This window comes from Aquarana catesbeiana, linkage group LG12 (genome assembly GCF_042186555.1).
Source record: "Aquarana catesbeiana isolate 2022-GZ linkage group LG12, ASM4218655v1, whole genome shotgun sequence".
NCBI lineage: Eukaryota > Metazoa > Chordata > Amphibia > Anura > Ranidae > Aquarana > Aquarana catesbeiana.
The window spans coordinates 119,362,259-119,385,834 of record NC_133335.1 but is presented as its reverse complement, the minus strand read 5'-3'; the positions used below and the strand labels follow the sequence as shown (position 1 = coordinate 119,385,834).

At 42.1% G+C, this 23,576-nt stretch overlaps 1 protein-coding gene across 5 annotated transcripts in view; it reads left to right on the top strand.

Annotated features, from left to right (window-relative positions):
* The window catches only part of COASY (Coenzyme A synthase), a 747,507-nt gene that overhangs the window by 118,369 nt on the left and 605,562 nt on the right, over positions 1–23,576 (top strand). For all 5 annotated transcript variants that reach the window (XM_073608300.1, XM_073608302.1, XM_073608303.1 and 2 more), the window contains exon 2: positions 20,862–21,529. In XM_073608300.1, coding sequence (XP_073464401.1) covers positions 20,875–21,529 — 655 coding nt within the window. In that variant the 5' untranslated portion in view covers positions 20,862–20,874. The remainder of the gene's footprint in view (positions 1–20,861; positions 21,530–23,576) is intronic.

Here is a 23,576-nt window from a genome sequence, read left to right as displayed (position 1 = left end):
GTGTTTCTTCACCTTAATGCATAGGATGCATTAAGGTGAAAAAACACAAACCTTTACAACCCCTTTTAAAGGTAACCATCCTCACCTGTGATCCGTTTGCTTGTAATTAGTGTGTGTGTGTGTGTATAAAAGGTCAATGAGTTTCTGAACTCCTGACAGGCCTGTTAGAAAAGTTTTAAATGTTTATTGTGTGTCTGTTAGAAAAACAATAACCCTGAGACTTTTCTTAAGATGACTTCTGAGCACATTGTTGTATTAACTAGCTGTATTGTTTGCTTTAACTAACTCCATAGTAAGTTGTAGGATGATTAGGCTTAACCATATATGGTAGAACAAGAATGTACAGGAAACACTAATTAGCAAAATAAAGTACCATTTTGTACCAGGCACGCCATCTGTGTTTCCTCAGCCAATAGAAGCGTTATAGCTATATTATTGTAGGTATTAGGAGGGGGATGTACATCTACATCTCTTTGTATGATTCTTACTGCATCTTTTGGCTTGTAAGAATTATCCATTTGTGTGACACATCTGAAATTGTCTGCTTTTCAATACATCTGGAGTTCGACTGATCACAAGAAGAGAGTAATCCTAACATTTTGGTCCTCCGAGCCGGAACCAACAAGTGCATTTCGGGTCAGATGGTCCCGACAAAAACTTTGGTGAGTATTGGACCTTAAAGCTCACTGAGAATTAAAAGTCCCCCCACTCAACGTTAGTGGTGAAATAGGGGCGGGGGCCTGAGACCCAGATCCACTGTCTGGTTTCGAACTTCGTGATCCAGTCCTCCTGGTTTTACCTTTGAGAGGTAAGATAATTTAACTTATTCTTAATACTCTCTAAGAGTCTTTTCTTCTCTTTCTGTTTGATTAATGTGTTGCAATTGCCGACACTGGTAATGATTGTATAATATCTTAATAATCCAGTGTGCGAAGACAGAGACACTTGGGAGCGTTGTCTAAGGTAAAAAATAGCGTCACCCGCTGTCCAGGACAGATAAAAAAAGATTTGAGGTATACCGAACGTCAGAGGGTGAATGCCTGACGTCATCGTCGGAGGTGGATTGCCCGACGATGTAAGCACTTAAGTGATCTAGAAAGATCACAAGACTAACTTTCTTCTGTGTGTTTAGTTTCTCCTTTCTCATGTTTAACCTTTCTGTTGATGCTGTAACCTTATTGAAGAAATAAAAAAAAAAAAAAAAAACAGTACTGCAGAGACGAGTTAATTAATTTTTGATTCTCCCTATAGTGTGGGGTGATTGATGATATTTTTACACTTCTTGTATTCCTATTGTTACCGTGGGCCGAGGGTCACTATACCAGTGTTTCATAGGTAAATGAGAGACCCGTCAGGTGCAGACAATGGGGAATAGTCTCTGTAAAAGAATGTTTTGTGCCTGCTTATGAGGCTGCTGTGTTCCTAATGTGCCAAGTGGGAGACTGGAACTCCTCTTTAGGGACACAGGGCTTTATAGGGAAGTTTGGATTCAATAGTAAACTAACTGTAAAAGTGTCAGGATTTGGTGGATAAATTTAAAATGTTAGGACCCAAAGATCAAAAAAGGTATGGCTTGATAATAGTAGTTTAAATAACCAGCAAAAAATCTTTCTTCACATCTGATGTTCTGTGTGTTTGTAAAATTTGTGTTGTAGCCTGTTTGCCTATCAGTGACAGATTGGGAGCTGGCATAGAAGCAGGAAACTTTGCAAAAGCTTAAAGAGATACTTGGTTTAATTGTCTTATGGCTTCGCTCTGTAAGGCAGCCAACACCTTGCTAGCCAATGTATTAAGCAGATAAATATGTAAAATACCAGGTGACATTGCACTATATGGCCCATGGGGATTGGACCGGAGCCGGCGTCTTGGATTACTGCACTGTCTCAGGTACCACTGGACAACATTGTCTGGGAGACTGTGCTACATCTGGGCCGCCTGCTCGGGGACAACCCTCGGTCGGACTCATAGGAACCAAACAGTTGGAGCTGCAACTTTAGGTAAAGGTGATCCAATAGCCATATCACTGATGGGTCTAGCAAAAAGAATTAGACCACACGCAAATGTTATCTAAATGTTTGAGAAGCAGAAAAATAGCTAAGTATGACTGAGTAAAAAATAAATAAATAAGTGCGAGAAATCATCACAGGGAGATTAAAGCCTGCAGTTTTCACCCCCTCCCCTCGTGTGAATCTCCTGTATTACAGGAGGGAGTGAATTGCTCCTCCGTTTCAAATTCCTGTGTGAGAGATTGTGTCTGTAAAAAAAAAGTTAACTCTTGACCAGCTATGACAATACAGAAGGGTTATATTGTAAATATTAAAACTGAGCATAAGAAAAAAAAAAAAGGAAAGGTACACTGATAACACCAGGGTGCTTTATTATTTTAGCATGCCATGGTGTTAAAGGAAGAACATGGCAGAAATTGATGGTTTTGAGGAGGTAGATGGGAGACATGAAGGTGGATTACATTGTAGAGTGAACAGAATGTTGTGGAGTTGTCAAGTGGCTTGATGAATGTGAGAAAAGGAAAGGCTGAGAATGTTTTGATTACTTCAAATGTGTCCAGTCCAGAGACAGTATGTGACTGAGTGCTAATTTTACTGCCATAAGAAAATAGGGATTTGAAAGGGCTTTGCTAAGAGAAGTGTGCCATAGTTTTGAAGCCCAGAGAGAGGGGAGAAGGGAATACAACAGACTTGATGCTTTTATAGCACAAAAATGATGGTCAAGAAGCTGTTTCTTAGAAACAAGAAAATGCAGATTGCCTGACAGATATAGCAGAAGAGAGAGGGAGATGATGATGGATGACTAGTAGGGCAGCATTAACCCTTTGAGCGCACAGAGGTTAATTTGTGCATCTGTGAAAATATTAGGATTTTCGATGGGAAATAAAGTCCAAATAATAGTCTTAAAGTAAATATTTCTTGGATATGTTACTTTTAGAACTCCCAGATTTTCAACTGTAAAGTGTTAATGATGCAATGCTGATTATATTCTGGTACATTTATAAAGTTAAAAGGCTACGTTCTGAATCAGAATATGTGTTTGGGTTAAATGAAAAAAAAAAAGTTTTGGGACCCTTTGGATTTCACTTGGGACCAGAGAATAAAGGGGAACAATACAAAAGGGGATTCAAGTTTTATTTAATTCTGCTAAAATATCGGGGTCTGAGAAAAATATTTTTATATATATTGAATATATATGTCAAATAATGTAAATGTCACTAGGAAACATTTTATGTCTGCATACTTGGTGGACTTATGGATTTATATTTGAATAAATGAAAGAATATTGTTTTTAACAACTCCAAAGTAAGGAAGGCTTTCTTTGGTAGTTTGATCTGTGATTCCATGCTCATTCATGTTAGATAAAGAGTATCTATTTTCAAAGCCCCAATTCAAGTGCAGATATGACACCCCCCCCCCCCCCCCCCCCCTTCTACACAACTGAAGAATGAGGCGAGTTCCTTTTTATGGGGTGGGTGTCTAGTGATTACATGAATGGGTACAAAATTGAACCTTTAGAGGTATTTTAGAGTTTAGAACATTAAATTAAGGTATGACATGTAGACTACACAGTCCTTAGAGACAAACAATATTGGAAAACAAAAGGTTGAACAAGTATAGATAACATCTACATGTCACCTGATTGAAAATAGGTATTGCCAAAATCCTTATTTAGGTATGCAGCAGTGTTGACACATGGAGTAACACATGTGTCAAACGGGGGTGACTGAGATGTTAAGTAAGGTATGTACAGCCTATGGCTTCACTAACTACTAAAAAACTTTTTCCTCTCAATGGATTATATGTGCAAGATACAATGCTTAGGGAGGCATAAGACCACGGAAAGGGAAGTTTCCCACACCGCAATATCCATTCCAGCACATTTACATGGATTTTATTGAATTGGACAAATGTGAAAGGAAGAAATATTGTTTGCTAATCATAGACACCCTGACCAAATGAGTGGAGATATTCCCGACAGGAAGTGCAGATGCACAGACAGTGATAATGGACCCCATTTTGTAAATAAAACTATACAACATTTGACAGAAGTGATGGGAATTTAAGTGAAATACCATTGTGCCTATCATTCCCAATCAGCTGGATTGGTGGAAAGACATAATGGCATTCTAAAAAAGCAAACTGAGGAAAGCTATGGAAGAAACAGCTAAAAATTGGATGTACTGCCTACTAGTAGCTGTGACCAGTATGCATATCACACCCACAAAAGAAGGTTTAAGCCCATTTGAGATGATACATAGAAGGCCATATAAGATACCCTTACAACCAAACGAAACGCCTACTGAGGAGTCTGAGCACACACTAGCAGAATACATGTCTAGGCTGTTAAGACAAAGACGTACTAATGATTTTTGTTCTGTCCTAGAAGGTCCAATTCGAGAAGATGAAAAGGTGCATGTGGGAGATTGGGTCTTAACAAAAAGTAATAAGAAAAAGCAGTGGTACTCCCCAAGGTGGGATGGTCCTTTCAAAGTCCTCCTAACTACCCCTACTGCGATAAGGATTGCAGAGTGGTCTACCTGGATTCACCAGTCCCATTGTAAAAAGGTTTTACAGGTAGAGTAGGGCCAGTTGGCTACAAGAGGTTCAGAAAGTCCGGCTACAAAGGGAGGTCTCACACAAGGTGGGACTTGTCTCAAACCGGTGAAGTCTCCCTCCCATTGCAACTCCCCTCTCCTATCCGCTAGAACTCTGTAGCTGGTTAGGATAAAAGGGGACAGTAATTAACCTTTGGGTTACTGGTGATTCTAGGAGAGGCATCCATAAGAGGGGTTATACGTTATGGAAGAGCAGAGGAACCTTTGGGTTGGGAAAGAACAGGAAAAGCATTGAATCTAACCTTTATAGTGGAAATAACTAGCATTATACTGGTAGACTTCTGTCAGATTGCAGATTGTGGGGATACAACTGGGGCTAGAGGACTTATATGGGAAGATAAATACATTTGCGCATCAAAAAGGTCGGGAGGAGGAAAGGGTTAGGGGGATGGGGGGGGCGTGAGTGTCACCTGTACTGGGTCATCAAAATTGCATGTGCCCGTACGTAATATTTAAACCCGTTAGGGTATTGTTGTATTTGACCACTATAAAAAGGGGGGGAAGTTGGGGGAAGGAGCAAACCCAATGGAGATGGGTTTAGAAAGGGGTTACTATGAGCAACAATATAGTCATTGGTCTTGGTTATTTAGATAAAATCAATTTTATTCAATTATCTTAACATATAAAATTACATCTGGAAATCAATACTGCAAATGACACAACAATAGTGCAAATGCGGCCGCGGATGACAAAACAAACAGGACAAACTTTACATGAAAAAACATTTAAAGCTACCCAATCTGGGCGTTTGCATTATACCGCGGTGACCATGAAAGACCGTCAATCAGTCGAATAGTGGTATGAGGTATCCACCATGAATAAATATTCTTTGTATTTTAAATTTTAAAGTGCAGTCATACGTGGCATAATGCAATTAAGGGTGGAGAGTGTAGTAAAGGGGAGGCACCTGTGCTGAACCAGGATGGAATTGCATATTCACATCTGCTAGATTGTGGTTTTAATTGAAATATTACTCCGGGATCAAATAAAGGAGGGTAAAGATAATTACTCCTGTAGTAAAAAATATTGGCAGAGCAATAGACAGTAAGTCATTAATCAATCCTTGTCAGAGGTGTGGTGACTACTGTTTCAGGCTAATATCAAACAGAGGATAGGATTGTAACTTTTCAATCAGCACTTATTGGTAAATGTTGTTAAAGATGGTAGCGCTATATGGTGTGGTATTGTTGCTTGCAATAAAGTTGCTATGGTGCTTAATCATATTATGATAGCTGTAATTTACCATCTACATCATAGCTGCGATGCTCCGGGGTGCTGTGATCCTCCAAAGCTTGGGTGCCAGTACGTCCCATGTCCCACATAGGGAGTCCTTTAGGTGGCTGCTGGGGAAGACCATCACAGCTGGGAAGGTGGCTCCTAAATAATTCAGCTGCGGCAATCCCGATAACTGGGAAATTTCTATGGCTGTGTAGTGTCCACTTGGTATCCACCGCTCTTGGAGCCCGCTGCGATCGGCCACCGTGCACTCTCCTCGATGCCCGTAACGCATAGACTGGGCAGCGTAGTGACGTCAACGCGTTTTGCCGTGGTTCACTGACGTAGCTTCATCTTGGACGTTCACTGATTGGGTAGCTTTAAATGTTTTTTCATGTAAAGTTTGTCCTGTTTGTTTTGTCATCCGCGGCCGCATTTGCACTATTGTTGTGTCATTTTGCAGTATTGATTTCCAGATGTAATTTTATATGTTAAGATAATTGAATAAAACTGATTTTATCTAAATAACCAAGACCAATGACTATATTGTTGCTCATAGTAACCCCTTTCTAAACCCATCTCCATTGGGTTTGCTCCTTCCCCCAAATTCACCCCCTTTTTATAGTAGATAAATAAATTTGCTGGCTCTGGAATAGGGCAGGATGTCAAGCATGGAATCAGGCCCTGTGGACCAGTGTATTAAGATTGGGGGTATAATCTACCAGGGCCTGAAAAGAGTGGAATAAAGGAAAGACTCATAATTACAAAAGCGGCCATCTCCCCCTGCACACATAGTAAGAACTGTAACCAATTATTTATAACATTAAAGGAGTCGATAAAGGAAGATCAGCGGTTGTACTCTATGGGAGCATGGGTGTCAGGAACTGACCCCTCAGGCAAATTTTTCCTCAAGGTATTACCACCTAATAAAACCTGACAACAGGAAAAGGTAGATTATGGGAGTGTAGATGTGGCGCTATTTCCCTTCAAATTAAAAAATATATATATATGTAAAATATTAGGGGAGGTATGCCTCAATTAAAATGAACTGTGATACATCCTCTGTCTGTTGGTCTCAAAATGTGTTTGAAAAAAAAAAAAAAAAAAATATATATAAGTACCAAACATCTAAACAAATGCAACTACTTTATGTATTAAACCTCTGATGCCACTTGTGTTGCACCCCCTCGGGGCAAGAATTAAAAATAACCTATACAAGTGATAGTGTTACACCCCCTGTTGATGAATATCAGAGTGTGTGTTGAAGGTGCTGAACTTCAGATAGGGTGTCCAACTGGTGTGCTACACCCTCTGGAGTCCGCAAACTAAAATCTATGATCTACAATATCTGGAACTGTAGAAATGCAGTGATCTAATACCTAGCTGGCAAAGTGATAAATAAGGATGTCTGCTGTATCAAAAATCTGGTATGTGAATAAAAATCCAATTATGCCAATAGATAAACTTAAATCAGAAGTGAAAAATAAAAAAAATAATAACAAAAATGTGAATGCACAATTCAATATACGTCTGTGTTACACCACAGTAGGACCACATTCAAAACCAAAACAAATGATGAAATTGTTGCAAACACTAAATTATGAGTAGATAAGTCTATACAATAAAGTGACGTGCTAAAAAAAAAAAAAAAAGTGTCCAGTGCTTCATCAAAATTTGGTGCTGATTATCCTTTCAAGTGACAGTGGTGCCAGGTGATATTATCCGTGTTGATAATATGATTGCACTCACCAGATGACATTACCCCCCAGGGGTGTTATGCCTTCACAGTGTGAGCTACTGTGCAGCCCTCTGGAGTTCTGCTGGGAATTCTGAGAAATGTTTTGCTGGCTTTTCCACTGAGATGTCACATAGGGGAAAGAGTAATGCCCATATTGTGATATTGTTTAAAAAGGCTTTATTTAATAAAAAGTTTAGGAGATATACTCACATGATAAAACAAGAGCCGGCGCTGTGTAAACAATCGCCGCTCAGACCGGAAGTGACGCCATACTAAAATAGAAGTTCTGAGTAAAACTATAAGATTTACTAACCTAATAATAGAAGATGCCATAGCTTTGGAGACAGGATACCAAGGAAAAAAATGAGTGGTTAGAATGGTTGAGGTACATGGTTAAAACTTAAAAAAACTAAAAAAAAAAACAAAACTGTTTAGTTTTGTGCCAGAGCAAGACTACATTTAGCAACTGTTCCTTTTCCTCTAGATCACAATACAGATCCAGGAGGTTTAAAATGTATGTTGCAATTGTATAATAAGAGCTATAAACCTGAAACAAATTCTATCTGTCACACGTTGAGTTTGTTGTTTCCCCCAGTACAGAGACCTCAGATACCTCCAGCGGTTACTGCTTATCCGGGCAACTTTACTTGTTTTGCACTCCCAGGGAACTGTAGCGGGGTGGATCTTGGATCACTACCCGATGACTATTGTAGGGAGAAGATTAACGTGGGCAATGGTGACTGGGTTGAACATAACATTCAGAGAGCTGATGTCTGGTGGATGTGTGGGGATAAGAAACTGAGCTAGGATACTGGCCAATGCCCGAGGGAATTGCGCTATGGTCCAGCTGGCTATGCCCCTGAGGATCCTGTCAGAACACCCGTGGACTAAGAGTCACATACGGTATCGGAGGGACACCTCTCCCATAGGGTTATTTGACTCTCGGATCTACATAGATGAGATTGGGGTTCCTCGCGGGGTGCTGGATTAGTTTAGGGCCAGGAATCAGGTGACAGCTGGGTTTGAGTCTCTTCTCTGGTGGGTGACTATAGATAAAAATGTTGACTGGATTAACTAAATATATATATACTATAACCAACAACGGTTTGTAAACTATACTAGGGACGCTGTGAAGGGCCTAACAGAACAGTTGGCCACCACATCTCTAATGGCATGGCAGAACCGAATGGCCTTAGATATGGTCCTAGTTGAAAGAGGAGGGGTATGCAGAATGTTTGGTAGCATGTGTTGCACCTTTATCCCTAATAATACAGCTCCTGGAGGGACCGTGACCAGAGCCTTGGAAGGACTGACTGCTCTATCGAATGAATTAGCATAAAACTCAGGTATTAATGATCCATTAACAAACTGGCTTGAAGGATGGTTCGGTAAGTGGACTGGACTTATCACATCATGTTTGATCTCAATTGCTGAGGCTTTGGCCGTTTTGGTCACTTGCGCATGCTGCTGCATTCCCTGTATTCGAGGACTTTCACAAAAACTGATTGAAACCGCAGTCTCAAGAACGATGTATCAAGCCCTTCCTACCTCTGAGGAGACCTATGTGGACATTGAAGCTCAACTTAATGACATACAGACCGAAAGTGTATAACACTGGGACTATCATCGAAATGTGTTGAGATAAAATAGTCACACAAGAGGGAATGTTAGAAAAGTTTTAAATGTTTATTGTGTGACTATTAGAAAAACTATTAGAAAAACAATAACCCTGAGACTTTTCTTAAGATGACTTCTGAGCACATTGTTGTATTAACTAGCTGTATCGTTTGCTTTAACTAACTTCATAGTAAGTTGTAGGATCATTAGGCTTAACCATATATGGTAGAACAAGAATGTACAGGAAACACTAATTAGCGAAATAAAGTACCATTTTGTACCAGGCACGCCATCTGTGTTTCCTCAGCCAATAGAAGCGTTATAACTATATTATTGTAGGTATCAGGAGGGGGGATGTACATCTCTTTGTATGATTCTTACTGCATCTTTTGGCTTGTAAGCATCATCCATTTGTGTGACACATCTGAAATAAATTGTCTGCTTTTCAATACATCTGGAGTTCGACTGATCACAAGAGGAGAGTAATCCTAACAGACTCTTGCATCTTTCGTCCAGTGCTGCACTGACATTTCTGGATTCTGAGTCATGGGGAAAGCAAAAGAATTGTCAAAGGATCTGCGGAAAAAGGTAGTTGAACTGTATAAAACAGGAAAAAAGGGATGTACAAAGATATCCAAGGAAATGAGAATGCCAGTCAGCAGTGTTCAAACTCTAATCAAGAAGTGGAAAATTATGTATTCTGTTAAAACCAAACCACGGTCAGGTAGACCAACTAAAATTTCAGCCATTACTGCCAGGAAAATTGTTCGGGATGCTAAAAAAACCCACAAATAACTTCAGGCGAAATACAGGACTCTCTGAAAACATGTGGTGTGGCTGTTTCAAGATGCACAATAAGGAGGCATTTGAAGAAAGATGGGCTGCATGGTCGAGTCGCCGGAAGAAATCCATTGCAAATGCCACAAAGTATCCCTCTTACAATACGCCAAACAGCACAGAGACGAGCCTCAAACCTTCTGGCACAAAGTCATTTGGAGTGATGAGACCAAAATTGAGCTTTTTGGCCACAACCATAAATGCTACATTTGGAGAGGAGTCAACAAGGCCTATGATGAAAGGTACACCATTCCTACTGTGAAACAGAGGTGGATCGCTGATGTTTTGGGGATGTGTGAGCTACAAAGGCACAAGAAGTTTTGGTCAAAATTGTTGGCAAGATGAATACAGTATGTTATCAAAAAATACTGGAGGAACATTTGCATCCATCAGCCAGGAAGCTGCTCATGGGACCTACATGGACATTCCAACATGACAATGACCAAAAACACAAGGCCAAGTCAAACTGTCATTGGCTACAACAGAATAAAATGAAGGTTCTGGAGTGGCCATCTCAGTCTCCTGACCTCAATATAATGGAGCCCCTCTGGGGAGATCTCGAATATGCAGTTAATGCAAGGCAGCCCAAGAATTTACAGGAACTGGAGGCTTTTTGCCAAGAGGAATGGGCAACTTTATCATCTGAGAAGATAAAGAGCCTCATCCACAAATGCCACAAAAGACTTCAAGCCTTCATTGTTAAAGGGGGCAATAGATGGTATTTAGAACTGGAGTATGTAAACTTTTTTGATCAGGGTCATTTGGGTTGTTTCTGTTGTCATTATGATTTAAAAAGAGTAAACACAGTTAATTGATGATAATAAATGGCTTCAGCCAAACACTAACCATAAGTGAAAAAAGTTTTTGTGTTATCATTCATATTCTCTGAAAAATGGCCAAGAAATCACAAATTCTGTAAACTTATGAGCACAACTGTATATACCATAGATTGTGGACTCTAACTTATCTACAGACTAAATAATAAACACTGATTTGGGTTATTTTCACCAAGAAAATGTAGCAGAATACATTTTGACCTAAATGTATGAAGAAAATTAATTGCAAAATTTTATAACAAAAAAAAACGCGTTTTGTTTTTCAAAATGTTCAGTCTTTTTTTGTTTAGCAAAAATAAAAAACCCAGTGGTGATTAAATACCACCAAAAGAAAGCTCTATTTGTGTGAAAAAAAAAAGATAAAAACTTCTTATGGGTCCTGTGTTGCATGACCGCACACTCAAAGTGTGACAACGCTGAAAGCTGAAAAGTGGCCTTGACAGGGGTAAAAGTGCCCGGTATTGAATTGGTTAGTTATGGAACAGTGCAATCTTTATGCAAACCAATACATTGCCAACAATCCAAATGCATCCTATGCCCGTCCATTTCAGTGGAAACCTGTCACCATGGAAGAATTTTAAGTTTTTCCTGGACTTACACTAAATATGAGATTGACCCCAAAAAAAAAAAATCCACACACCCCAATTATCACATGCCACTCTATTCTATTATGCCCTGGTCACGCTTTGTAATGATCATGAGGTTTTTACATTTTAATGATGTCACACTGTCCCCCTGTAAATTATGCTGCTTACAACAAGTTGTCCAAAATTTGGTCACTCAGCCATCATTTTTTTCAGTAAGTGTTCTGAAATGTATGCTCCCGACCAAAAATATTGGTGTTTGAGTCCCTCGTCCATTTTATCGGCAGGCTGGGCATTAAGCAGAACATCCCCAATAAACGGGCCAAATGTGGGGTGAAGTTATACAAGCTTTGTGACAGGGCTACAGGGTACACGTTTAACTTCTGTGTTTATAAAGGAAAGGACAGTTAGCTAGAGCCCCCTGGATGCCCTACCCATATGGGGAGCAGTGGAAAAATTGTGTGGGACCTTTTGTAACACCACTATTCCACCTTTATGTGGAAAACCTAAACACTAGATTCCCACTATAATGCAATCTTTATTTCAAGCAAACTGTGGCCTGTGGGACAGCTCGGACAAACCTCAAGGGCTTCCTGCAAAGATTAGTCACCACAAAGCTGAACAGGGAGAGTCAGCCAGTTTGCAGAATGAAGAAATTTTGGATCCAAAGTAGAGAGATAAATGAGATGTGCATGTCCTTTTTCTCCATTCATGATGACACCTCAGTGGAATTTCAAGGAAGATATGGTCCCGTTCAAAAACCCAAGTGCATACAAGCTAGAACCAGTTCATAGGGGTGTGGAATTTAATGACCAAATTTTTACCTGCCATTTTCCTGTATGAGTATGCCTCTGCCCAGTGTATGAACTGACCTTGGCCTGTTAATGGACCATGCCCTTGCCTACCTCCTGAACTGACCCTGGCTTGTTTATAAACCATGTTTCTCCCTTCCATGTGAACTGACCTCGGCCTGTTAATCGACCCTGTTTTGCCTGTCACCTGGACTGATCTGATCTGTAGTAGTGGGATTGAAGACAACACAGAGGTCTCTTATGCAGAAGTGAGGATCCCTAGAGTGTTTCAGAGCAGAGAAAACAAAGCTTTTAATTTTCTATGGGGTTTGCTAGGATTTCCGAATCAGTCGGGAGGCTTTAAAAAGCTTTGGGTGGGAAAAAGTCTCTACACCTGTGTCCAGGTCTTACCTTTAGCTGACCTGACATTATGCTGAAGTTCCTGCCTGCTGCCTGGACCAATCCTTTTGGCTATTTGCTGACCACAACTTTGCCTGCTGCCTGTACTGACCCTGGTCTGTTTATGGACCTTGTACCTGCTTTCTGCCTGGAACATTCCTTTACTTGTTTGCTGACCACATCTCTGCATGACACCAGTACTGACCCATCTGCATGTCCCACTGGCTACATTCCTGTGAGACACCAGTCCCACTCATCCTCTGCACACAACTGCACTACTAGAACCACAGGTATTTTCAAAAGACTGATTGTGCCCCATAGTCAATACCTTGGGGTGTTTGCTTTCCAAAATGTGTTCATTTTCTGGGTGTTTCCACTGTCCTGGTGCTCTGGGGCCTTCAAATTTATGATAGGTAGTCAGGAAATTAGATGTGTAATTTATGCCCCAGGAACGGCTGAAAGTGCTCCTTTGGATGTTGGTATCTTTATGTGGCTAATCAGTAAAAGTCTCACAAATGTGGTATCACCATACTCGGGGAGGAGTAGCAGAATGTGTTTTGAAGTGTCATTTTAAGTATGCCTATGCTCTGTGTTAGAAATATCGTATCTTTTTTTGACAACTGTGTGTAAACAAATACACGATCATCCACATTTTTCAAAACCGGTGGCAAAAAAATATTTCTTTCTCGTACATCACAGGACACAGTCTCAGTAATTACTGATGGGTTATATAGGGTATCACTAGGTGATTGGACACTGGCACACCCAAGACAGGAAGTTTTACCCCCTATATAATCCCTCCCCTTACTGGGCGTACCTCAGTTTTTTTCGCCAGTGTCTTAGGTGTTGGTCACGAGTAAAGTTGTGCTGAGCTCAGCTGGACTATCCTTACTAGGGGCAAGCCATACAAACGGATCCATTCAAGGTGTCTTTTCCAGGCCGAATTGGATGGTACCCGGGCCTCATGTCTGAAGAAACAAGGTTTTTACCTGTAACGCTTTTCTTTTTAGAGAGCTGGACCCCGGGATCAAGCATTTGTTTTTTTTTCAGCCATATTCCTGGCGGGGTGCTTTAAAGGCCCAGAACTGCGGATCTCCCTATTCAGGGGGGCCCAGTCTCTGAAGGTTTTCTCTAAATGGAGCCCACCATGAGAGGTGAAGATTGGGTCTGTTACACAGAACCCTGCAGCTGGATAAGGTAAGGGTGACTCCTCAAGAATTTTTAAATTCTAGTAGGTTTCTCCTTTAAGTAAATCTATGCTATGCCTAAAATCGCCACCGGGGGCTGTCAAGAGCACATACCTTTCATGCCTGATCTATCTGTCAGTGTACGTTCCTCCAGCCATGTTCCAGGTAGGATGTGTATAGGGGGTTTTGTCCTTCAGGGATTCTCCCCCCCCCCCATGGCTTAGGGGGTCGGGTGAGTCTTAGCAGGGGGCGGTAGTATATCGCACCGTCCGCCGCCATTACGGCGGCTTCCTATCCACCGGCCCTTCTCTCTCCTCCGCCCCAGCCTCCCCTCCATGCAGGATCAGATCCCCAGCTCACGTGGGAAAGCGCTCGTTTTTGAAAAGAGGGAGGGGGCGGAGCTTTAATGCGACGTCGGCGTGGTTTGACGCCCACATAGCTGGCTACACAAGCTATATAGTGCACTCTTTTTCAGGTGCACATGGCTTATGGAGGGACACAGAGCAGATGGGCGCATGTGAGGTGGGACACAGGCATTCCTAGGCAGCATTTACTTAAGCACCAGACTGGGTCTTAGTAGCAGCGGCAGTTGCTGAACTACGTTGCTCAGCAGTCAGTGCATTTTTGTGGTACCTCTACCTTTTGTTTGGCACTATGGGCAGAAGAGGTACAAATACCCAGAAAAATAGGGGCTCTAAGGGATCTCCCTCAGGCTCTGAGGACCCCCCTCTGCAGCACCATCCCCCCGGAAGGACCTGGGGAAGCTGGCCAGGGTGAGCCGTCGGGGTCAGGGGCTGCAACTGCTTCTGGTACTTCAGCCCCTGTATACATTACGCAGGAGGTTTTTTCCTCAACCATAAATGGTTTAGAGGAAAGAATAGTGGCCTTAATCGCATCTTCACTCAGTGAAAGAAAACGCACTAGGTCCCTCTCTGCCACCCAGGACCCTCAAACAGAGGAACTCTGGAGAAAAAGGAGAGGAATGCCCCTGAGAAGACCAGGATGAGACTGATGATGACTCTTACTCTTCTGATGAATCAAGTGGAGAAGGGCCCTCTTCAGCTTCTCAGGATGAGAAGGTGTTAGTGCAAATTCTTGCTGGATTGGTCCGCTCCACATTCAAGTTGCCCGTATCTGAGTCTGTTAAAGAACCCTCCTCTTGTTTGGGTTCACTGAAGCCTCCTCAAACTGCACATGCCTTTCCTGTTTATGGTTTACTGGAAAAGCTTATTTATTCTGAGTGGGATCACCCAGATAAACATTTTTCCCCTCCTAAAAAGTTTTCAACACTTTATCCTATGGAGGAAAAATTTATTAAGATGTGGGGTATACCGGCAATTGACGCCGCCATATCCTCCGTAAATAAAAGTCTGACTTGTCCTGTTGACAACGCACAGATGCTTAGGGATCCAACTGATAAAAAATTGGAATTTCTGTTAAATGTTTTCTCCTTGGCAGGTTCAGAGGCTCAACCTGCAGTGGCAGCAATTGGAGTTTGTCAATGCTTGAGAGACCATGTTAAACAGGTGCTCAAGGTTTTACCTGAACAGTAAGCCAGGGGGTTTGCCAACCTACCAGCGGCTTTGTGTTTTGCTGTTGACGCAATCAGAGATTCTATCCTCCAGACCTCTCGCCTTACGCTTGGGTTGGTACATATGCGTAGAATCTTATGGTTGAAAAATTGGTCAGCCGAATCACCATGTAAGAGCACCTGGCTGGGTTTCCCTTTCGTGGTGCAAGACTGTTCTGGGAGGATTTGGACAATTATTTTCAAAAGATCTCTAGTGGGAAAAACACCCTTTTGCCAGTTAAGAAAAGGAGAAAACGTCCCTCCTTTTAAACGGCTCTTTCTCCAGTGCCAGGGGCATCAGCCTCCAGGCAGTCACGACGGCCTCCTCCGTCAGGCTCAAGAGTTAAATCTCAGAGTCAACCCCAGGGACAGAAGAAGTCCTGGGGGAGGAAGTCTACAAGACAAAACGCTAAAGCTTCCTTATGAAAGGGCGCCCCCGCTCGCTCGAGTGGGGGGAAGACTGCTAAAGTTCTCAAGGGTCTGGCAGGAGGATTTTCAGGACATATGGGTAGTCTCCACAATAACTCTAGGTTACAAGTTCCGAGAATTCCCCTCTCCTTGTTTGCTCAGATCAAATGTTTCCAAAGACCCAGAGAAAAAAGTCTCTTTCTAGCATTGGAGCGACTTTTGTTGCAAAAGTTATCGTGGTAGTTCCCATGCAAGAGCAGGGATTCGGGTTTTATTCAAACCTTTTCACTGTACCAAAGCCAAATGGAGATGTCAGACCCATTCTAGATCTCAAAGATCTAAACCGATTCCTAAAAGTACGGTCCTTTCGTATGGATTCAATCCGTTCGGTAGTCTCCATCCTACAAGGAGAACATCTGGCATCAATAGACATCAAGGATGCGTACCTGCATGTACCTATTTTTCCCTGCTCATCAAAAACATCTGTGTTTCGAAGTAGAAAAACGCCACTTTCAGTTTGTAGCTCTGCCTTTCAGGCTAGCCACTGCTCCTCGGGTGTTTGCAAAGATCTTGGCTCCTCCTCTAGCCAGATTAAGATCCCAGGGTATAACGCTAATAGCGTACCTGGACGACCTGCTCTTGATAGGTCGGTAGCCCGCTTGGACTAAAATTTGGTCACCACAATCAACTACCTGGAATACCTAGGTTGGGTCCTCAACTTAGAGAAGTTGTCTTTAAATCCAGTAAGAAGACTAGAGTATTTGGGTCTGGTCATAGATGCAGCCCAGAAGAGGGTATATTTACCCCAGGCAAAAATCTGTGCCATAAAGAGACTGATTCAGGTAGTCGGGCCAAAGAAGGGTCCTTCTATTCACCTTTGTATGAAGCTGCTGGGGAAGATAGTGGCTTCATTAAAAGCAGTTCCCTATGCTCAGTTTCATGAGACTGCTGCAAAACAGTATCCTGTCTGCCTGGAACAAAAAGATCCAGGCGTTAGATTTTCTGATGCGCCTGTCTCCTACAGTGCGTCAGTCTCAGTTGGTTGATTCCCGAGAATCTGCAAAAAGGAAAAATTCTTTCTACCAGTAACCTGGACAGTGGTAACAGATGCCAGTCTTTCAGGTTGGGGAGCAGTTCTGGAACAGCCAACTGTCCAGGGGAGGTGGTCCAAGACCAAGAGGACCTTACCCATCAATATTCTGGAGATCTGTGCGGCATATCTAGCCCTAAAGGCCTGGATGCTCAGGTTACAGGGTGGCCCTGTCAGGATCCAGTCCGACAATGCCACAGCAGTGGCTTATATTAATCACCAAGGAGGAACCAGGAGTTGTGCAGCTTAGGAGAAAGTAAACCAGATCTTAATCTGGGCAGAAAAGCGTGTGCCATGCATATCGGCAATCTTCATTCTGTGGGTAGAGAACTGGCAGGTGGACTAAAGTCGCCGGCAGTTAGTCCCAGGGGAATGGTCTCTTCACCCTGACATCTTCTTGGCCATATGCCAAAGATGGGGAGTTCCGAATGTAGATCTCTTTGCATCCAGGTTCAACAACAAGATCGACAACTTTGTGTCAAGAACAAGGGATCCACTTGCATGCGGGACAGATGCGTTGGTGACTCCGTGGCATCGGTTCTCTCTGATTTTATGCATTTCCTCCTATTCTGCTGCTGCCACGACTTCTTTGCAGGATCAAGCAGGAAAAGAAGTCGGTGCTTCTGGTGGCCCCAGCTTGGCCCAGAAGAGCTTGGTATGCAGAAATCGTGAAGATGGTGGTAGCTTCCCCTTGGACCCTACCGTCACGCCCAGACCTGCTATCCCAGGGACCAGTGTTCCATCCTGCCTTACAAACGCTAAATTTAACGGTTTGGCTATTGAAACCCACATTCTGAAGAGTTGCAGGCTTTCAGGCCCTGTGATTTCTACCTTGATTATTGCAAGGAAGCCAGCTTCCAGAATGATTTATCATAGAGTCTGGAAAGCATATGTCGCCTGGTGTGAATCCAGGGGTTGGCATCCCAGAAAATGTCATAGGCAGAATCCTTGACTTTCTGCAAATGGGGTTAGAGATGAAGCTGGCCTTGAGTACCATCAAGGGCCAGGTCTCGGCCTTATCAGTTCTGTTTCAACGTCCACTTGCTTCGCATTCTTTGGTCCAAAGCTTTATACAGGGGGTAACGTGCCTTAATTCTCCAGTTAAGGTGCTTGTAAACCCCCAGGACTTGAATTTAGTTCTGTCAGCTTTACAGAAGCAGCCTTTTGAACCGATACATCAAATTCCCTTAGTTCTGTTGACCAGGAAATTAATTTTTCTGGTGGCCATTTCTTCTACCAGAAGAGTATCAGAATTTAGCGGCCCTTTCTTGTAAAGAGCCATATCTAATAATGCACAATGATAGAGTGGTGTTACGCCCTCATCCTAGCTTTCTACCGAAGGTGGTTTCAGGTTTTCATCTAAACCAGGAGTGTCCAAACTACGGCCCTCCAGCTGTTGCGGAACTACACTTCCCATGAGGCATTGTAAAACTCTGACACAGACATGACTAGGCATGATGGGAGTTGTAGTTCCCTAACAACTGGAGGGCCATAGTTTGGACACCACTGATCTAAACCAAGATATTGTTCTGCCTTCCTTTTTCCAGATCCCTGTTCTACAGAAGAGAGATCACTACATTCTTAGGCTTGGACTGCTCTCACTACATTCAATTTGGAACCGACTGCTCAGGTTCGCAAAACGGATGTTTTGTTTGTATTGCCAGAAGGTCCTAATAGAGGACAGGCAGCGTCGAAATCTACCATTGCTAAATGGATTCGACAAGTAATCGTTCAAGCTTATGGTTTGAAGCAGAAAGTTCCGCCTTTTCAGATCAAGGCGCACTCCACTAGGGCTTTTTGTGCTTTGTGGGCAGTGCATCACCAGGCCTCCATGGCTCAAATCTGCAAGGCCGCAACCTGGTCGTCAGTCCATTCACCAAATTTTATCAGGTGGATGTGAGCAGGCAAGAGGATATCGCCTTTGGGCGTAGTGTGCTGCAGGCAGCGGTACAAGGTCCTCAGGTCTGATTACACCCTACTTCGTGTGGTTCCCCCTCCCCTCAGATAGCATTGCTCTGGGACACCCCATCAGTAATTACTGAGACTCTGTGTCCTGTGATGTACGAGAAAGAAAATAGGATTTTTTATAACAGCTTACCTCTAAAATCCTTTTCTTTTGAGGTACATCACAGGACACAGAGGTCCCTCCCCTCTTCTAATACACTTATATTGCTTTGCTACAAAACTGAGGTACTCCCAGTAAGGGGAGGGATTATATAGGGGGTTGAACTTCCTGTCTAGGGTATGGCCAGTGTTCAATCACCTAGTGATACCCTATATAACCCATCAGTAATTACTGAGAATCTGTGTCCTGTGATGTACCTCAAAAAGAAAAGGATTTTACAGGTAAGCTGTTATAAAAATCCTATTTTCAAAAACTCATTGCCTCTTAGAATATACCATACCATGAGTATCACCATACTCAGGAGGAGTAGCAGAATGTAGAATACATTATCATCCACATTTTTCAAAACCGGTGGCAAAAAATAACATGTTTTCAAAAACTCATTGCATCTTAGAAAATACTGTATGATGTTTGCTTTCCAAACTGCGGTTATTTTGTGTGCGTTTTCATTGTCCTGTACTCCAGGGCCTTCAAAATGTGATAAGTAATCAGGAAATTAGATCCGTAATATATGCGTAATTTTGTTTATGCTCCTTTAAAGCCGAAAGGTGCTATTTGGATTTTGGGCCTCTCTATGTGGCTAGGCTGTGAAAAAGTCTCTCACATGTGGCATCCCCTACTCGGGAAGAGTAGCAGAATGTGTTTTGGAATGTAATTGCAAAAAAATTATTTAACTTAATTTTCCAAAAAATCCACCATGCCTCTTACTAAATCCCTCAGGCCTCTACTTTCTAAAAAGGGGTCATGGGGGGGGTAAAATTTTTACTGTCCTGGCATTTTAGATCCTCAAGAAATTAGATACAGTCAGTACATAAGGATTGATCAGTTTTCAATTAGTGTCCCACAAAAGTGAGTACACCCCTCACATTTTTGTAATGTAATGTTCACTGGTTCACTTTTTTTTTTCTCCCAACTTATATTCAGGATTAAACAAGAAGATCATGTATGTTGTGTGTTTTTTTTTTTTTTTTTTAATTTATTTATTTTTTTCATTTGGTCTGTAAAATAACATGTATACTGATATTGTAACCATAACATGTCTCTGTTTCTCTGTACCTCTTTTATGAAATACAATACAAACTATTGAAACAGAGAAAATGTAAAGTAATCTGAGTGGTGCCTGTGCCCGAGCAGCAGGGCAGCCGCTTATTACTGGACCCAGCAGCTAGTGGAGATCAACGGCATAGAGGTGTCAACTATAGTGATTTCCAACTTCTAGAGGGATCCCATATCTATTGTATATACATAGTTACATTGATCCGAACTGGACCAATGTAACTATATATAAAATATCCAAACCTGGAATTCTTTAAGTTGGTGCCATGACCACTGCCCCAGGTTCCTGTTTCAGGGTGGCTTCTTTCTCTTGCAGCATCCTATGGAGCCACCCTTGCAAGCAGGGACTAGAGTTGTGTCTCCCTACTCTGTGTGCATCAGTAGAAACACCCAGACCCATAGCCTAGGATGGCAAGGCACTTCCCTGCTCCTCCCTCTCCAATCTCCAAGCTAACAGATTGATTTGAGACTGCGCTGACCACTCTTAACTCTGTGAAGACCAAAATTTCAGGGAAGCACCACTAGGAGAGCAGGAGCCAGCAAAATTGAAGTTGTAAACTGCAAGTGCTGGGGTTAGAATTTTAACAAATGATTTACTGGGAATGTTTATTTTATTGCTCTCAATGTGTCAAGCTAAAACACGCTAATGTCTTTTATTCCACCACATTTGTACAGGATCATTCTTGGTTTTTCTTGTAGTTTTTGTTTTCCCTTTTATTGCATAAAGACAATACAAACATGAAATCTCTACAATTATTCTCTTTTTGTTTTTATTCCTTTTAAGGTGACTCTCCATAATGTCCGTCTTTCGTTCGGGTGTTCTGGTCCTAACCTCTCCTCTCTCTGCGTTGTCTGTGAGATTGGCACCCATTTTAGCTTCTGCGGCAAAGATTGTCCAAGACACTCTTTATGTTCACCTCCAACCAGGACTCCTGCTTACTGGCTCATCTCAACCCAGCTCCACCTGCATTCCAGCCACTAACGAAGTCTGCAAGCTCATTTCTAAACTATATTCGGATGCAGATGTCCATTCTAACCTGGATGTTCGTGTGCTTTTAACCAATATTAAAAACCAAAGTAACAGCCAGCAGATCTTCTCTTCTGTGCAGAACCTCTCCCACCCTCCAGAAGTGGTTCTCACAGACTTTCAGACAAGTGATGGTGGACAGTACAACCCTGCCAAGCAGCAACTGGAGCGCTATGCAACAAACTGTTATAGTTGTCATCCAAACTTGATATCAATATTACTATATCCAGATTATGAACAAGCAGATTATTGTAATCCTGAAGAACTAGACAGTGGAGGAACGCTACTACAGTGTCACAGTGATGTTGTGGTGGGCGGAACATTTGATAGGTTGCACAGTGCTCATAAAATCCTATTGAGCATTTGCGGTTTGCTGTCTGATAGGCGTCTTCTCATCGGTGTTGCTGACCATGAGCTTCTGGACAGTAAGTAAAATTTTCATTGTGTTCACCTGGTCCTAGTTAGACGTATCTTTGGTCTGATACAAGGAAACCTCTAAAAGTCACACATTTTCCAAGCAATCATAGAACACTATATGGCAAAGCCATTTAATTGTATGCAAACTTTATTTTAAAGTTTTCTCGTTCTTTACATTTCAGATTTTCTTTTCCCTTTCTCAGACTTCCTTTTTCCTGCATAGTTTTGGAAATTATATACAATGTGTGATTGATTTTATATATGGGGGGGTTATGGTGTGGGCTTGTTTTTTGGGGGTTGGGCTTGGCCCTTAGTTCCAGTGAAGGTAAGTCTTAAGGCATCAGCATACCAAGACATTTTGGACAATTTCCTGTTCCAACATGACTGTGCACCGGTGCACAAAGCAAGGACCATAAAGACATGGATGAGCGAGTTTGAGGTGGAGGAACTTGACTGGCCTGCACAGAGTCCTGACCTCAACCTGATAGAACACCTTCAGGATGATTTAGAGCAGAGACTGCGAGCCAGGCCTTCTCGTCCATATCGGTGCTTGACCTCACAAATGCACTTCTGGAAGAATGGTCAAACACTCCCATAGACACACTCTTAAACCTTGTGGGCAGTGTTCCCAGAAGAGTTGAAGCTGTTATAGCTGCAAAGGGTGGGACAACTCAATATTGAACCTGCGGACTAAGACTGGGATACCATTAAGTTCATGTGCGTGTAAAGGCAGGCGGCACGACATGTTTGACAATATAGTGTGTGTGTTTTTTTTTTTTTTCCAGTTTTTTTACATAATACTTTGCTTTGTGTTCATGTGTGTTGTGTTGCAGACAGGTTTCATTTTAATGCTGTGCAAATGTACACAGCATTGTGATGTGAACAGTAGAAAACCATGTGCCCTTACAATGACCTACATTGACCAAGTGTAAAAAATGCAGGTATTTGCACATGGTGTAAGCAAGCTGTTAACCACTTACGGACCGCCCACCGTGCATATACGTTGCTACTTTGACATTCTAACCCGGGGGTTATGGTAGCAGCTAGCTGCCATAACCCTGGTATATTTTTGCACAGTGGATGATCCTCTTTTGCATAAAAGTGGTACCAGCGGCGGATGCGACATGAGATCACTTCCCAGTCATTTCCGCTGCTTACCGCAGAGATCAGCAGCTGCGGAAATGATCCGATCCGTGGGAGTGATGGGCAGGAAGTAGAGTAAGGGCAAGATGGCCTCCACTCAACTCTTTGCTCTTGAAGGACCAGAGCGATGTCAAACGTCACTTCCACCCTCTGGCCTAAAGGGCCCATTTTTTTTTTTTATGTGTAAACATAACATTGACATTTTATTTTTTTTTTTCTTTTATTGCTTTTAAGTCTAAATGTGAGATCTTGGGTCTTTTTGAACCCAGATCTCACATTTAACCACTTGCCGACTGCTGTGCGTCCATGGACATCCTGGGCTTTTTGGTGGTCTATCTGAATGATGGGACAGTGTAAAAATAACAAGAGATTTTTTTTTTTTTTTAAAGTGCCCCGTCCCTCTGAGCTTGCGCGCAGAAGTGAACGCATACGCAAGTCACGCCCACACATGTAAACGGTGTTCAAACCACACATATGAGGTGTCCCCGCGATCAGTGGAGCAAGAGCAATAATTTTAGCACTAGATCTCCTCTGTAACTCTAAACAGGTAAGCTGTAAAAAAAATTTAAAGCATTGCCTATGGAGATTTCTAAATACCGTAGTTTGTCACCATTCCACGAGCGTGTGCAATTTTAAAGCATGACATGTTGGGTATCAATTTACTCGGCATAACAACATCTTTCAAATTATACAAAAAAATTTGGCTAACTTTAAAGTTCCCAAAAAATTGCGTTTGTAACACTGCTGCGCAAATACAGTGTGACATAAAGTATTGCAACTATCTCTATTTTCTTTCCTAGGGTCTCTGCTAAAAACAAATATATAACGTTTGGGGTTCTAAATTTAATTTTCTAGCAAAAAATACTTATTTTAACTTGTAAACAACAAATGTCAGAAATAGGCTTGGTCCTT